Source organism: Dreissena polymorpha, chromosome 7 (genome assembly GCF_020536995.1).
Source record: "Dreissena polymorpha isolate Duluth1 chromosome 7, UMN_Dpol_1.0, whole genome shotgun sequence".
NCBI lineage: Eukaryota > Metazoa > Mollusca > Bivalvia > Myida > Dreissenidae > Dreissena > Dreissena polymorpha.
In genome coordinates this window covers 15,500,985-15,517,840 of record NC_068361.1, presented here as the reverse complement: position 1 = coordinate 15,517,840, position 16,856 = coordinate 15,500,985, and the positions used below count along the sequence as shown (strand labels likewise).

Sequence of the window (16,856 nt, the reverse complement as noted above, 5' to 3'; positions counted from 1 at the left end):
GGTCATGTCACCGGTCCGGTCCGGTCACCGGTCCGGTCATTGATCACCGGTCCGGTCCGGTCACCGGTCATGTCACCGGTCCGGTCACCGGTCATGTCACCGGTCCGGTCAACGGTCTGGTCACCGGTCATGTCACCGGTCCGGTCATGTCACCGGTCATGTCACCGGTCCGGTCATGTCACCGGTCCGGTCATGTCAACGGTCCGGTCCGGTCACCGGTCCGGTCATTGATCACCGCTCCGGTCACCGGTCAACAGTCATCAGTTAGGCCTGCCACCGATAACACCAGTCACCGGTCAAGAAGAAGAACTCGGTCTTCTTCATTGAATTATTCTCCTATTCTTCGTTGAATACATCGTCTTCATCAAGGATTAGACATCGGACACGCTCTTCTTCGTCGAGCAGTTCTCATCGTCGCGGCTCTCGTAAGCGATCACGTCGTCACTCACGGAGACGTTATTCTAGATCTCGGTCTCATCGCAGCCGATCCACATCTCGGCCGATCCAGATCTCGACATCGCAGGAAACGAGGACGTCGTCAACCTTCACGTAGACATCAGCGGACTGCATTGAGCACCACTGGATAGTTATCGAACATACCTCTCCTTCATTGAGCAGTTCTCGGCGTTGATACGCTCGTAAGCGATCATGTCAATGCTCACGGAGACAATATTGTAGAAGACAATATTTCCAGCGTAGCCGAACAATATTTCGGCATCGAAGTTATATGGATGTCGCCACTTCTCACGTAGGCGTTAATGAACCTACTGGTCATATCGACGTTCTCCATTTTATTCCTTTAGGAATATCATGTCTCCATTCCACGTGTGATGGTTCTTCTTATGGCATCCACACATGTTGCAGTCACCGAGCCGTAGTTGTATACGAACACTAGTTCGTTTAACATTCAGGCTTCGGGATAAGCTGTTCTTTTCTCCACTACGACTACAAGGACACTTATGCCTATTAATACTGATAATCTACCGTTGTTTTCCGGTTAATATTATCAGATGACCTCGTGGATGGTCATTCTTCTGCACCAGATATTTCCATTCTGACGCAGTTATATTATACCGGTCCCGATCACCGGACATCGGTCACCATTCATCGGTCATATCACCGATCACTGATCACCGGTCAGAATAAGCGATGTCTCATCGCCATCGGATTGTTTTTTTTGGCATGATCTTCTTTTCCGAGCAGTGCTTGACATTGATAACAGACCATATGGATTCCACCATTTTTTCGGTCTTTAACTGGTAACGTCACCGGTCATATTATGACTGGTCTGTTCACCGGGCTACAGTTACCGGTCATTGACCGGTCCGGTTCGGTCACCACTTACCAATTACCGGTATTCCACTGTGTTTTCATCGGTCAATTTTTAGTATCACGGGTATCGTCTACATTACATAGTTGTATACCCCTGGCTATGATTGTATTGAATACTATATTTTATGGATTCAACAATCTACATGACTTTTTGTGTTTTTCAATACTGATGTTCTACTGGCGACGGTTACCAAATCATGCTATATCTGTTATTTGTACTTCTATCTCAACCGGCTACATGCAGACTACTGGTCTTGCAGATAGATCGGCTGAAGTTGGCTCGGAGACTAGCATTGAGGTCGAACATTACTATTTGACCTCTATTAATTTATGTTCGAGACCCGAAGGATGAATTGTTTTAACCGCCTTTACCTGTCGGCTACAGACTTTGCAGTCAGTGTCACGGAACAGTTGGGACACATTATTGACGCTAGCAGGATTAGCAAGACGACATTTGTATCGACTTCTGCTTTTCTATTGCTCCTACGGCAGTGCATATTTTCAAGCTACTGGAATCAACAAGAGTTCTGATACATAGGATTGCCTATCAGATTGACCGCATAGCGGCTACAGTCTTGTAGATGGCTTAGGACCTATTGAACTCAGATCTTAGATCCTAGGATCTGGAGGGACCTCATCTTAAAGTTATTCTTCTATAACACTTCTGGCCATAACAGGCCGTCTTCCTATAACTGGTCGTATTCCTTTCGGAATTCGTCCCGGTTAGAAGTCTTGAAGTAAATGGATTAATCAAGTCAGAATTTAAGACTTCCATGCATTCTACCGGCAAGCGTGGACCCGCTTAAGGTTACCCCTAGGGTTTTCACCTTTTTCTGCCATCACACCTCCGATTCCGGAGGTACCACTATCAATCATATTTCCGTACTTCGCAAATCGATGACTTCGCGACCTGTATTATCCAGGATTTTAAAGGCGCCTGTTATTGGTTCAAGAAGAGGCTATATTCTGTAGATAGGTCATAAACTATAAGTGTTAAACACTGTCCTATTCTACCAATTTTCAAGTGTGTTTGGAGTGGGAAAGTTCGGCTTGCCGTGGTTTCTTTGCCCACCCATCCTTGACAAATGGTTCCGGTCACCGGTCGGTATTTACCGGTCCGGTCACCGGTCCTTCTGCTGAGACGTCTTTTCTTACATGTACGTCCGTTTCAGCTTTATTTTTAAGATAATTGTATTAATCTCGGGATTATTTAATGACACAGATTTCCATCTTTTTGTCATTATTTACCACTATTCAGTGGTGTCTAGACTAGAAGATTATCTTGGCAAGAATATAGTTTATTCTACCACAACCTTCCTTACATCTTATACAGATGTGAGCAGATAAGGTTATGGACGATCACATAGAACAACGTATCTTGATTTTCTCAATTATGTGGTATCCTAACGAATATCACCTGCACATCTACATCTTGAAAAGCGAAAATTCTTTTAAGCTGTTTTTCATTTACAACACATTTTCACGATTCCTTTGTGATGGTTTCAACTATCACACATCGGTCGTGGTTTACTTACAGACACGGAGGTGATCATATTATCACTCCTTGTAACTGGAAATCAGGAACTTATTCGTTCTTTGCAAGAACAACAAATTTTCTCTATCGTCTTTCTCATACCAGTTCGTCTCAACGCCCTGTTGGACGTTTTGTCCTGCAGTTCTTTCTTTCGAATTATTTTTCCGTTGGGTTCAATAATGTAATTGCGCATGCGCGGCAGTGAAGTTGCAGACGAGTTGCATGGTGTACATAGTATATCAAAGAATGTTGTTTATCATCAAACGCTAGTTATTAGCGTTATGCGATCGTATATCGCAGTGTATACCGGTATGCTGAACAACGTCAACAATGCAGTTCACAGAAATCGATCCAGCAGGGTGTGCGATTGTTATACATTCGTCCATTGACATAAACTGGAATATCTTGCCTTCTTGGTGAGTTTTTGCAATAACTGAGTTTTTGCCATAATTTTATGAAATATACTTAATGAACCATGGGATTATGGTTCTACGACCTTTTAAGTCTCCTGTACAATTATTTTCAGGAAACTTCTTCACAGGTCAAATATATCTCACTGAGACATATTTTTACTGATCCAAACATGTGCCACTTCATGTCTGGCCATTAACAACTTTTAGTTATCTCTACAGAAGAACGTTTTTCTGTTAGAGTTTCAATCCTTGTTACTTGTGCAAGGATAATTCCATCAGAACTGTATAAAGGTTCTATGGAAATTCATTTTTTACTGGGTAATTGAGAGCATAGTTATTACCTTAATCACTCTGCTAGATACATAGAGGTTTTTCTCATCTTTTTCTTGATGATAAGAAATTTGTTCTTTTCTTCATCAAAGGATAGAGATTATGCTTTCGTATACCTTGTTTTGTGTAAGTCATCGCAACTCTGTGCTGTCTTACCTATTTTGGAACTGATCCAAACTATGGAACTTCAACACTATGTTTTTCGTTCCTTTACCTTCTTAAGCGGTTTTGACTTGTGTAACATGTTGGGATGCTTAATGAGCTCCCTATGAACCTTTTTCATCAGGCTTATTAACAGTTCCAATATAATTTTAAGACGGTTTTCCTTCTTATTATGGCTTTTACCATACGGAGAAGTGAAATTCATGTTTTTTCTGTTGAATACGACCAATTCCAGTTGGATCTATTGTCGTTTTCACTTTGTTGTGTCAGCCAGGATTCCTTGCTTAATATCAAGTCCTCTATATGGCTTCTACCTTCAAGTTTCCAAGTTTTCTTAAACTGGTAGTCATGAAGATGAGGATAAACTTCTTTGGGCAATCAGGGCTTTGAAGTTCTATCTCAGCAGTGTTAGTCAGAAGTCCATTCGAGGTTCTCAAAGACACTCTTCATTTCCCCAAAAAGGGGGGGGGGAGATGTGTCTGCGGCTTCTATTTCTCGGGGTTAGACCTCGACTAAGGAAAGTTAATCTTATCCTATCTAAGGATTCATTCCTTTTTAGGATCTGACCGCATGAATTAAGAGCTCTGTCTGTTTTGTGGGCATATATTAATCACACCCCACTTTTTGACGTGCTCTAAGCTGTTTACTGGAGGAATCCGACCACCTTGTCATCTTTTTATCTTCGTTTTCTGAAGTGCCAACAATACAATTTGTATACGTTTGGGCTTGTTGTGGTTTCACTAACGGTAGTGTCTTCTTTACGACATAGACATATTACTCTGTCCGAGAAGTCATAATTAATACCGTTTTAACGAAGATTACTTGATATTATTAGCTGATAACCCTGTTTATGGGTTCTACTGTGTTGGGAAAATATATACGAACCTTCCCACCGCAGCTGCAAAATCAGCATACGATAACAGGTCAGTATTTATGACATTAAAACAAATTTTTTAAATAAAATTCATTTTAATTATTAAATACTTACCTGTTATCGGTAAGTCCCACCTCCCACCCCGCTATTCGATTAATATTTTTGTATATATATTGAAAGAATATCGAGGGTTGGTTACCGATTTTTGGCTAGGTTGCATTGCACTATGTTTAACCTGGCCTGTATTACGGTATTGAGGTGGCGGATTCCCAGTTAAAATTCCGGATGAGTTATTTCCCCTTGGAAAGTATAAGCATACGATAACAGGTAAGTATTTAATAATTAAAATGAATTTTATTTAAAAAATTTGTTTTGAAAAATAACAGACTTTTTGAGATTTGAAATGGGGCCAAATTTTGACCCCAAATTTGACGCCAAAAAAAGAGCACAGGGTCTGTGAAGCATTTTTCCATATAGAAGCTTTCTCACTAAATTTAAGTTGTATCATAATTCAGTTCGGGAGGGTGGGGGGAATGCTAACACCTTTATGGTCAGCATCATGGGTTTGCTGAGTGGAGTAATTTTCTCTTTAATGCAAAACTTTGTATTTGGCTTAGGCTTTAAAATGCAACATTTAAGTATAATATCAAACTTTAAGTATGTAAACCTCTTGATTTTGAAAAATATGAAAGATTCTGTTCGGATTTGTGAATTTGTATTATGACTATTTATTCAAATTTCTGTGAAAAAATACTAAGGTAGCTGTGGCATTGTGGATATGGTGTCCCCATGGTAACCTAAAGGTCAATTGTTTCATCCTATTTGTGGGAGCATGTTTGAGATTTCCCCAAAAGACACCCAAGTACTAGCTCTACCCAGGAAACCGACTCAAAAGTGCAACATTAAGCCTAAGCAATAAGCTTCTGATGCAATCAAGCTCAAATAAATAGGCATGCTGGGAAATTTGTCGTCTGCTATAATGTCGTCTGCTGAATTTGTAAAATAAGCATTTTCTTAATTTTTTTTTCAAAGAATACTATCAGAATAGCAAACAGTTTGGATCCAGATGAGACCCCACGTTCTGTGGCCTCTCATCTGGATCCAAACTGTTTGCAAAGGCCTTTAAAATTCGGTTCCCGCACTGAAAGGTTTAAACTAACACAAATACTTGTAACAATTCCAGTTGGCCCCAGCACTGATGCAGGTGGAGTGACGATGGTGGACTCCATTAAAGTATTCACAAAGACCAAGGAGGTTTTTGGTTGGCCTGAAGAGCCAGATGAATTCAGTGAACAGGCGGCCCCTAAGATAGCCCCTGCAGCCCCCTCTGCTCCAAACGCCCCGGAAACGGAGAATAAAGGTGTGACCGCAGTTTACCAGCCACTCACGTCTGCTGACAAGTAAGTGGTGGATTTTTTGTATTATTAGGCATCGCTTTTGGCTCAGAGATGATTTTTTTTTTTAAATATCTTTATCTGAAATAAAGAAAACAGGAAGAAATAATGTGAAATGGACAAAAGCACGACATTACATGAAAAACCTAAAATCACATGACCACACAACATGACAGCATCAAATTTTGTTGGCTCTGTTTAACAGGGTGCAAATACAGCTAACATTATCCCATAGGGTGTGTTTGTTTTGCCAATGTCATTTTGAAGATGCGATAATATTTAGTTAGTGTTAAAGCCAATACAGAAAACATTTTATTTTGGTCTTTACAAGATTGGCAAAAACCCTTCTAATTGGTACGTACAAACAACGCTGAACTCATTTACGTATCAATGGTAGTTTCATTCATATCAGTCACGATCTGTAAAAACTGGACTTAACCCTTTGCATGCTGGGAAATTTGTCGTCTGCTAAAATGTGGTCTGCTGAATTTCTAAAATTAGCATTTTCTTCGATTTTTTTCAAAGAATACTATCAGAATAGCAAACAGTTTGGATCCCGATGAGACGCCACGTTCTGTGGCGTCTCATCTGGATCCAAACTGTTTGCAAACGCCTTCAAAATTCGGTTCCAGCACTGAAGGACTTAATACATGTGCTTCAAGAGTTTGCCCAGATTAGCCTGTGTAGACTTCACAGACTTATCAAGGACAACATGTTTTTCTTATAGGGGATTTTTATTTCGAAGATACTTCCTTTGAACAAACAATTTGATTGAAGCTGAAAGTGTCATTATTATGTAGCCTGTGCAGATTGCTCGAGCTAATCTGGGACAACAGTTTCCGTTGAATTAAATCCATTGTAGATTTAGTCTTATCATCTCCGTTGTTATGGTTTCCGCAGGTTGCTAAGCAGTGCCCTAGAAGTGTTGGATGGAGCCTTTGCAGTCATGCCTATGGATGAAAAGGTTGGTGATGTTTAAAAAAATTAAGGTTTAGTAACTCTGTGAAAGGTTATCATTTAAGAACCTTGCCTTTGTTGTTTGAGAGAGATCCTTTATTAAAGATAAAAGTGTGTCACTGTTTAAATTGCGTTAATTAAGAATTTAGTAAGGATATGAACAAAATAAATGTCTGAAGTGGCCGAATATACAGGAAAAGATGCTGGTTAATTGTACTTTAATTAATTTCTCCTGTGTATATGGAGATTGAAATGTTGATTATAATCATGTTGCATGTCATATCTGACCAAGATTTCAATATTAAATACTTTAATTTCAAATCTCAATCCAGGTTTTTTCAGGGCATTAAAATTAGTAAGCATAAAAATGTTCTTAGAAGCACTAAAGCCTTGTTTTGTGAAACATTGGCTTAATGTATTTTCTTTAGGTGACATCCCAGATTAGCCTGTGTACTCTACACAGGCTCATCAGTTACCAAACTTTCTGCCTAATCTGGATTGTTGTTTACAAGAAACTTCCTATAAAAGAACAATGACTTAAAAGTGGAAAGTGTGGTCCCTAAATAGCCTGTGTGGACTGCACAGACAGATCAGGGACAAGTCTTTAACCCTCTCAGTGCGAAACCGAATTTTGAAGGCCTTTGCAAACAGTTTGGATCCAGATGAGACACCACAGAACGTGGCGTCTCATCAGGAACCAAACTGTTTGCTATTCTGATAATATTCTTTGAAAAAAATCGAAGAAAATGCTCATTTTAGAAATTCAACAGACAACATTTTAGCAGACGACAAATTTCCCAGCATGCAATGGGTTAAGCACATGCATTAAGACCCATTTTCCCAGAAAGTGGCCCCACTTAATGCATGTCTCACGCCTGTCATATCTTCCTAACATTTTAATATAAAAGTCAATAGTTTCACACTGAATGCATGATTTGTAATTGGATTCGGAGGACACTTTTTGCATGTAAATGTTTTAGAAGCACTAAATGCTTTGTGCCCATTGCAGCATCCCCTGAGAGAGAAGGCCCTGGCTACGGCCACTGACCTCCTGACCTTGCCCACCCCGGCCCCTGTACAGCAGCACACGAGGGCCCTGCTGGCATCACTATTCACCAACAGGACAGTCTACTTTGCACACAAGGTCAGTTTCAGTCATGTGTGCATGGCTTTTTTTTCTGGTCCTTGTGAAGCAGCCTTTAGTCCCTAAATTTGTGAGAAAGTAAGTTGCCAATTTTTTATAAGATGTACAAAAAAATGAGTCACAAATGTTTCAAAATTGTGAAAAAATTAGTCACAGCACTTTTAGAATTATGGTAATTGGAGTTGCAAATCTCTCAAAATTGTGCAATTTGAGTTGTGAACTATTCAAAATTATGAACAAAGACCATTCTCTAAGAAGGAAAAAAAGCCCTGGTGTTTGATCATTTGTGTACAAAACAGAAGTGTTAACAATATGTGTTGTCATTTTTGTACAAAATAGAAGTGCTAGCAATATGTGTGATCATTTATGTACAAAAAGGAATTGTTACCGGTAGTAAGTCTGTGATCATTTGTGTACAAAAACGAAAACAAAAACGACAAAATCGTTCAGGTATATAAAGGAAGTGTTAGCCATGTGTTCAATGATTTATGTACATACAAGTATAATGAATCATTAAATCATGTAAAGGAAGTTTAAGATTTGTTTGTATAGTTGGATTTATCTCCATTTTCAACAATATTTTAGTCATATCAATGCAGTCAGGTATACATCCATTACTTTTCTTTGGTTAGCTGTATTACCAGTACTAAGGCACCATAGTTATGCCAGTAACTGACCATTGGTGAACATAATCAGCAGTAGGGGGGGGGGGGGGGGGAAATTTGGTAGGAATGACCTAGCTTGATGGCCCTGATTAAAAAAGGTTGAGGCATGTATATTCACAAGGAATCCTTGTGTCTCCATAAAAAAATATCTAAATCAATTGAAATGTTAAAAATACAAAATCAAAATCGTAATGAAAAACATTAATGTATTGTATCACAAGACGCAATTATGTTCTTTTCTGATGGGTCTGAATCAGATGAGATAAATTCGCTCACTGTGTAGATCAAACTTTATGGCAACAGCAATATCATTTTATCATGTGATTTTATTAGCGAGGCTGTTTTCGGAGCTATTGTCATAGCCAGCTCGTCCGCCGTAGGCGACGTGCTAAAACCTTAACATTGGCCTTAAAATCAAAGTGCTTCCACCTACAACTTTGAAACTTCATATGTAGATGCACCTCAATGAGTTCTACACGCCACACCCATTTTTGGGTCACTAGGTCAAAGTTCAAGGTCACTGTTACCTCTAATATCAAACTTTAACATATAACGCTCTAAAATCAAAGTGCTTCCACTTACAACTTTAAAACTTCATATGTAGTTGCACTTTGATGAGTTCTACATGCCACAACCATTTTTGGGTCACTAGGTCAAAGATCAATTTCGCTGTGACCTCTAATATAAAACTTTAACAAAAAAATTAACATTGCCTCTAAAATCAAAGTGCTTCCACCTACAACTTTAAAACTTCATATGTAGATGCACCTTGATGAGTTCTGCACGCCACACTCATTTTGGGTCACTAGGTCAAAGGTCAAGGTCACTGTGACCTCTAAAAAAAAAATTTTAAAAATGACAAGCTGTTCGCAGCCGAGCGTGGCACCCGTTATGCGGTGCTCTTGTTGGCTTTGCATCATGTAAACTGAGCTACATCAAAAATATGGTTGCAACATTGTCATTTTAAGATTAAACCTATGTATTTAAGCTCAATTGCATCGAAAGCTTATGGCTTATTGAACTGCTCTTGAGTCCATTTCTTGGGTAGAACCAGTACTTGGTGTCTATGCAACAGTTTGTTTGAACTCTGTTTTTTGTTTGATTTAGGACGAGACAGAGTTGCTCAGCGTAATAAAAAGTCTCACTGGTGAAGGCGACGCCCCCGTGATGGACGTTGAGGCGTTCCAAAGACTGCTGGTGACGTCAAGGTCTGTGGCCGTGTCGCGACCTACTAACCTGGTCAAGTTTGCTGAACAGGCCACGCACAGGAACAGAGATACACAGAAACAAGATGAAAAAGAGGGTATGATATTTGATATGCTGTGTTTTTAACAGAACTGTTTTAAGAAGTTTGTTTGGGGAATATTTTAGTATTGGTTAAATTTACCAGGATTCACAGATAGATTTTAACATAATAAAAGGGCTAGCAATTGTGTAATGACCTATTCTTAGGCCGAGTTTGTTTGAATCTGGGTAAGTGTGTCCCAAAACTAGGTCACTGGGTCAAATCTTAGAAAAACCTTGTTGCCACTGTAGAAGCCACAACTATGATTCAGTCTTGGGACAGCTCTTGTTAGCTCCACTGGCCAGAGGTCAGCGGGGCTTATGTCATGGTCCTGTGTCCATAGTGCGTGCGTGTGTGCGTGCTTTAACTTTTTCTTTAAACATCTTCTCCTAAACTACAAGTCCAATTCTGATAAAACTTCTCACAAATGTTCCTGGGGTGAACCTCTTTCAAATTTGTTCAAATTATGCCCCTGTGGTCAAATTTGACCCTGCCCCGGGGGTCACAAAATTGAAAATTTGCTTATATAAGGCCTATTTTGTGAAAACTTTGTCAAAATTTTCTCCTCCATAACCATTGGGCCTAGGGCTATCAAATTTGGTATGTAGAGACATCTAATAGTCCTCTACCAAATTTGTTCAAATTATGCCCCTGGAGTCAAATTTGACCCTGCCCCGGAGGTCACAAAAATGAACATATGCTTATATAAAGCCTATTTTGTGCAAACTTTAAAAAGCTTCTTGTCCATAACCGTAGGGCCTAGGGCTACCAAATTGGGTATGTAAAGACATCTTATAGTTCTCTACTTAGTTTGTTCAAATGATGCCCCTGGGGTCAAATTTGACCCTGCCTTGGGGGTCACAAAAATGAACATACGCTAAAATAAGGCCTATTGTGTGCAAACTTTAAAAATCTACTTGTCCATAACCGTATGGCATAGGGCTACCAAATTTGGTATGTAGTGACATCTTATAGTCCTCTACCAAGTTTGTTCAAATTAAGCCCCTAGGATCAAATTTGACCGTTCCTCAGGGGTCACAAAAAGAACCTATGCTTATATTGGGCCTATTTTGTGCAAACTTTAAAAATCTTCTGTCCATAACCATTGGGCCTATTTCTACCAAATTTGGTATGTATTAAAATCCTTAAGTTCTCTACCAAGTTTTTTCAAATTATGCCCCTGGGGTCAAATTTGACCCTGTCCCGGGGGTCACAAAAATGAACATATGCTAAAATAAGGCCTTTTTTGTGCAAACTTTAAAAATCTTCTTGTTCATAATTATAGAGCCTAGTGCTACTAAATTTGGTATGTAGTGACATCTAATAGTCCTTTACCAAATTTGTTCAAATCATTCCCCTGGGCTCAAATTTGACTCTGCCCCAGGGGTCACAAAACTGAACATATGCTTATATAAAGCCTCTTTTGTGCAAACTTTAAAAATCTTCCTGTCCATAACCATTGGGCCTATTTCTACCAAATTTGGTATGTATTAAAATCTTAAAGTTCTCTACCATGTTTGTTCAAAGTATGCCCCTGGGGCCAAATTTATATATAAAAATGCTCCCCCTTCCACTTTTAAGGGCTCAGTGGGAAGAGGGATAGAAAGAGAAAGTCACATGCTTGAGTACATTTCAACCCATGCACATTGCACGCTTTTTTCGCATAAAAAACAGTTGAGCGATACAGGGCCATCATGGCCCTCTTGTTTTTCTGGTGCAGTCATTTGCTTGAATCAAATAATTATGTGTCCTTTTTCGCATGATTCCAGTCCTGGAAGTTGTTGACCTAGAGAGACCAGAGCCGACCCCAGCCATTGTGGGACACCTGGAGGGCAGTGAGCGATGTCACTTCGTCTCACAGATGATGCAGGCCTTCTGGAGATTGCTGGCAGCGAGGCCTGCCAATCCCATGCTTGCTCCTGTATGCCTGCCCGGTATGTAGTCCTATCAAATGGCCTGGGCCCGTATTCATAAGCCATGGGCTGCACTGTGGGAAAACGGGGTTTAATGCATATGCATAAAGTGTCATCCAAGATATGCATGTGCAGGTGAATCAGGAATGATACTTTTCACATTAACTGAATTTTGGTTAAAAGAGCCTTCTTGAAAAAAATCTCATGAGCGTGGAAAGTGTGTCATCCCTGATTAGCCTGTGCGTACACTTAACTCTTTCAGTGCTGGATCCGAATTTTGAAGGCCTTTGCTAACAGTTTGGATCCAGATGAGACGCCACAGAACGTGGCGTCTCATCAGGATTCAAATTGTTTGCTATTCTGATAGTATTCTTTGAAAAAATCGAAGAAAATGCTAATTTTAGAAATTCAGCAGACAACATTTTAGCAGACGACAAATTTCCCAGCATGCAAAGGGTTAACACACATGCATTTAAGCCTGTTTTCATAGAGCAAGGCCCAGCCAGTTTTTATATTTAAAACAGAGACATTATGATAATTTGCAACTGTAATAATCTTTAAGAACTTTTAAGTAGAGTTTTACTCAATATGTCTACATAAAGATAGGTGACAGCTGTATGCATGTCCCTACATATGCTTTCTGTATGGACATGACTTTGTCAAACAGACATTATGTGCAACAGGAGCTTATTAATACGAGACTTAAGAATGTGTTCCTGTATCAGTCAGTTTGTAATTAGACTCATTTTTGTGTATGTCAAATCCTTCTCAAATGAAGACGGCCCCATTGATGTCTGATTAGACACATCGTCAGGGGTGTGATTTTTCCGCAGATCCGCGGATTTCCGCGGATTGGGTTGTCCCGGAGGTCACTTCTGAGATTCGCGTAAATTGTTTTATAAAAATGTGGGGGAGAGGGGCTACCACCGATTCGGCGGACGTATTTCATAAGCGGCCCGAAATATCCGCGGCCTGTGAAATCTCTCGGCATTTTACACTGGTAGATTCTGCCTAAGCATTTTTAAAACGAGCGATATAATTGGCTGTTGTTTCCCAATCTTCCAATTAAAATCGTTTTCTTAAAATGCGCTCAGCTGATTTGTTTGCAAATGGCGCCGTTGTGAAGAGAAAATTAAGATTATTGAAATGACAAATAGCAATCGAATAAACGACTGACATCACCTAGTCTGATAGGAATAATGAAATGTGTTTGTCAAAAAAAAAAGACTACGTTTTAGATACAAGCAACACATATTTTGTTAAGAAATGTGCCCACTGAATTTGTGTCACGGAAACCAGTGTTTGCAAATTGGAGTTTAGTCTACTCGCAAAGTAAAACAATTTAGAAGAGTATCGTTCGAACATGGAAATAGACAAACATGATTTGATTTATATGTCTGTGGGTTTGTGTATAATCAGATTCATATGCATATTCTGCTTTATTATGTTTGTCACGCTGTTCAGTTTACTGAAATAGCGTTGAGCTGAGTGAAGATGTGAAATGCAAGATATTGAAAGGTAAACAAATTAAATATATTAATTTAACTCAGTTAATACATCATTAACACAAGAAGAACACTCAAGTGTGTTTGTTTATATTTAGTCCATTAACTATAATTCAATACATTGAAAAACTGCTGCTATTGATCACAATAAATACTTACTTAACTGTTTACTTTGCATCATCAGTATGTTAAATGTGAAGTTTAACAGCTTTTTATAAAGAAATAGTGTTATGAAGTTCAAGAAGTTGTTTATTTTAATGTCTGTTTTCAGGTTTGTCATTGCGTTATGCGCGCCATTCGTGTAGTCAAAATCAGTCGACAAAACTTTCCTCCCCTCTGACTTTGCCTCAATCACACCCCTGATCGTTTATTACATCAAATCGTCCTAAAGTCCTTAGGACTGACCCATGTATAAGTCAGTTTGTCTGTAATAAGACACATCTTCTTAACATCAAATCATTCTCAATCGTTTGGGACCAGCCCACCTGGCAGCTTATAAATACGAGGCTTTACAATATTTGCCTCTATTAGTCAGTTTGTCTGAAGTTAGACACATTTCTCAATCCCTCAGGACTGGCCCACGTGGAAGCGACAGTTTGCGCAATTGTGGAGATCATTCACGCCTTCACGGTCAGCGACCTTGACCATGTGACCTTGGCCAGCAAGCTGTACGCCCGTCTGCTCCTCGACAGAGACTCAAGCGTGAGCTTCGCATGCAAGCAGGCTCTGATACGAGCCCTGAGGCCGAGGGCCAGGAGGAAGAGGGTGTTCATCCCGTCACCCCCACGATGCCATTCTCCAGGTAGGGGCAGCTTGCTTAGAAAATTTTGTTTTAACCTATTTAATGTTAGCTTGATTGCATTGAAAGCCTATGGCTTATTGAAACGCTGTGGAATCTGTTTTCTGGGCAGAACCAGTACTTGATGTCTTTTAGGGATTTCTAAGGAACGCTCCCACAGTTGGGATCGAACCCTTGACTCTGCGGTGGCTAGGCAGACACCATATGTACTATGCAACTGTGGCTTTAAATAAATGGGTCCACGACAAATTTTAGGGGTCATTTGTTTATGGGTCATGCTTGTTGTTATCATAGTTCTAGCAGGTAGATATAATTATGGTAAACTATCAATATGTGTTTAATGTACCCTTTCTGGCTCAGAATCAAGTGAAAATGGCTATATTATACAACCAGAATAAAACTAGAACAGCCTGCAAATACTTCCAAATCAGGTTTTATTCCTTTATGCTGCACATGATTATCTAAGGGTGGGAAATGAAGGGCTTTACAACTTTAAGCTTGTAAGAAAGGTCTTCCATTCAATGGGATTTTCTAAGGGACTACCAAAGTGTCAAAATAAGTATCTGAGTAGGAAAGCATTAACCAGTTACATTTGTGACATTTAAAAAGCCCTGTATTCTTCTTTTGACAAAATGTGTCTTGTTCTGAAAAAACTGGGCATAATGCATGTGCGTAAAGTGTCGTCCCAGATTAGCCTGTGCAGTCCGCACAGGCTAATCAGGGACGACACTTTCCGCCTAAACTTGATTTTCGGTAAGGATGGACTTTCTTGAAACTAAAAATACCATAAAAGTGGAAAGTGTCGTCCCTGATTAGCCTGTGCGGACTGCACAGGCTAATCTGGGACGACACTTTACGCACATGAATTATGCCCAGTTTTCTCAGAACGCGACACAAATAATTAACTTTTAAGAAGAAGAAAGAGAAGTGAAGGACAGTAATCCAGAGACAACAGCTGTTCAGTCTCTTGCAATATGTGAGGCTCCAGATAACAATGAGGAAGAAGATATGGACATGGAAATTGTGGTGAGTTCTCCAAATATTGTATGGCCTTTGTCAAGTATTCTTTCAATATCATCAGAACCATTACTTTCATTGATCAAAGTAATGCCCTTCACCAACCTTTTTTGTATTTATATGCTCTTTGGAATTGACTGGTTTGCCCCTGGCTTGTTTTCCCCTTTGTATTGACTGATTTGCCCTTTCCATAAACTGTCTTCCTAATTGGTTTGCCTATTTCCAACCACAGGTTTGTCCATTTCAATTTTCGGGTTAGCCTATTTTCATTGACTGGTTTGCCCATTTCCATCAACAGGTTTTCCATTAAATGGTTAGTCCATAGCCATTGATTGGTTTGTCCATTTCTATTGATTGGTATGCCCATTTACATTGACTGGTTTTCCAATTTCCATCTACTGGTCTACCCATTTTCACTGACTGATTGGCCCATTTCCAACTGCTTGTCTTCCCATTTCCTCTGACTGGTTTGCCCGTTTCCATGTACTAGTTTGCCCATTTCCATCTACTGGTTTGCCAATTTCCATCTGCTGGTCTGCCCCTTTACAGTGACTGGTCTGCCCCTTTACACTGACTGGTTTGCCCATTTTCATCTTCTGGTCTGCCCATTTTCACTGACAGGTCTGCCCATATTCATCTACTGGTTTGCATATATCAATATACTGGTCTGCATCAATCCATCAACTTGTTTGCATAAATTCATTGACTGGTCTGCATAAATCAATTGACTGGTTTGCATAAATCAATTGACTGGTCTGCATATAGGCCTAGACTTGTCTGCATGTATCCATAGACTGGTCTGCAAATATCTATAGACTTGTCTGCATATATTTATAGACTGGTCTGCATATATCTATAGACTGGTCTGCATATATCCATAGACTGGTCTGCATATATCCATAGACTGGTCTGCATATATCCATAGACTGGTCTGCATATATCCATAGACTGGTCTGCAAATATCCATAGACTGGTCTGCAAATATCCATAGACTGGTCTGCATATATCCATAGACTGGTCTGCATATATCCATAGACTGGTCTGCATACTTCAGGAGAGCAGTGATCCCCTGGTGATGGAGCCCTCGAACGGAGAGGATTCCCACCCACTTCAGGCCTTGCTCCAGAGGGCGGCGGGCAGCTTCAACCCGGTGGTGGACATACCCCCTGACGCTGATGATGAGACCATGGTGGAATTGGCCATAGCTCTCAGTCTTCAAGAACAGGTACAGTCTGCTGTAACAGTTTTTGTTTTGCCCCAAACTCCACTCAATCCAAGTGTTAGTTTAAACCTTCTTATTTTAGCTTGATTGAATGGAAAGCTCAAAATTGTTTTTTAGCATGGCTGTTTTCGGAGAAAACCCGAGGTATGGTCATAGCCAGCTCGTTGTGTCAGTCGTCGTGTCCGTTGTCGTCCGCATCATGCTAAAACCTTAAAATTTTGTCAAGGTTTTGAACATTGGCTCTAAAATCAAAGTGCTTCAACCTACAACTTTGAAACTGCATATGTAGCTGCACCTTGATGAGTTCTAC

At 39.9% G+C, this 16,856-nt stretch overlaps 1 protein-coding gene across 3 annotated transcripts in view; it reads left to right on the top strand.

Moving 5' to 3' along the window:
- LOC127838381 (E3 ubiquitin-protein ligase UBR4-like) overlaps window positions 1–16,856 on the top strand; it is a 179,398-nt gene that overhangs the window by 83,274 nt on the left and 79,268 nt on the right. For 2 of the 3 annotated variants that reach the window (XM_052366097.1, XM_052366096.1), the window contains exons 53-60: window positions 5,829–6,045; window positions 6,940–7,003; window positions 8,006–8,140; window positions 9,913–10,108; window positions 11,860–12,024; window positions 14,080–14,310; window positions 15,221–15,333; window positions 16,379–16,549. In XM_052366097.1, the coding sequence (XP_052222057.1) occupies window positions 5,829–6,045; window positions 6,940–7,003; window positions 8,006–8,140; window positions 9,913–10,108; window positions 11,860–12,024; window positions 14,080–14,310; window positions 15,221–15,333; window positions 16,379–16,549 (1,292 nt within the window). The remainder of the gene's footprint in view (window positions 1–5,828; window positions 6,046–6,939; window positions 7,004–8,005; window positions 8,141–9,912; window positions 10,109–11,859; window positions 12,025–14,079; window positions 14,311–15,220; window positions 15,334–16,378; window positions 16,550–16,856) is intronic. The other variant, XM_052366098.1, reaches the window with a different exon arrangement.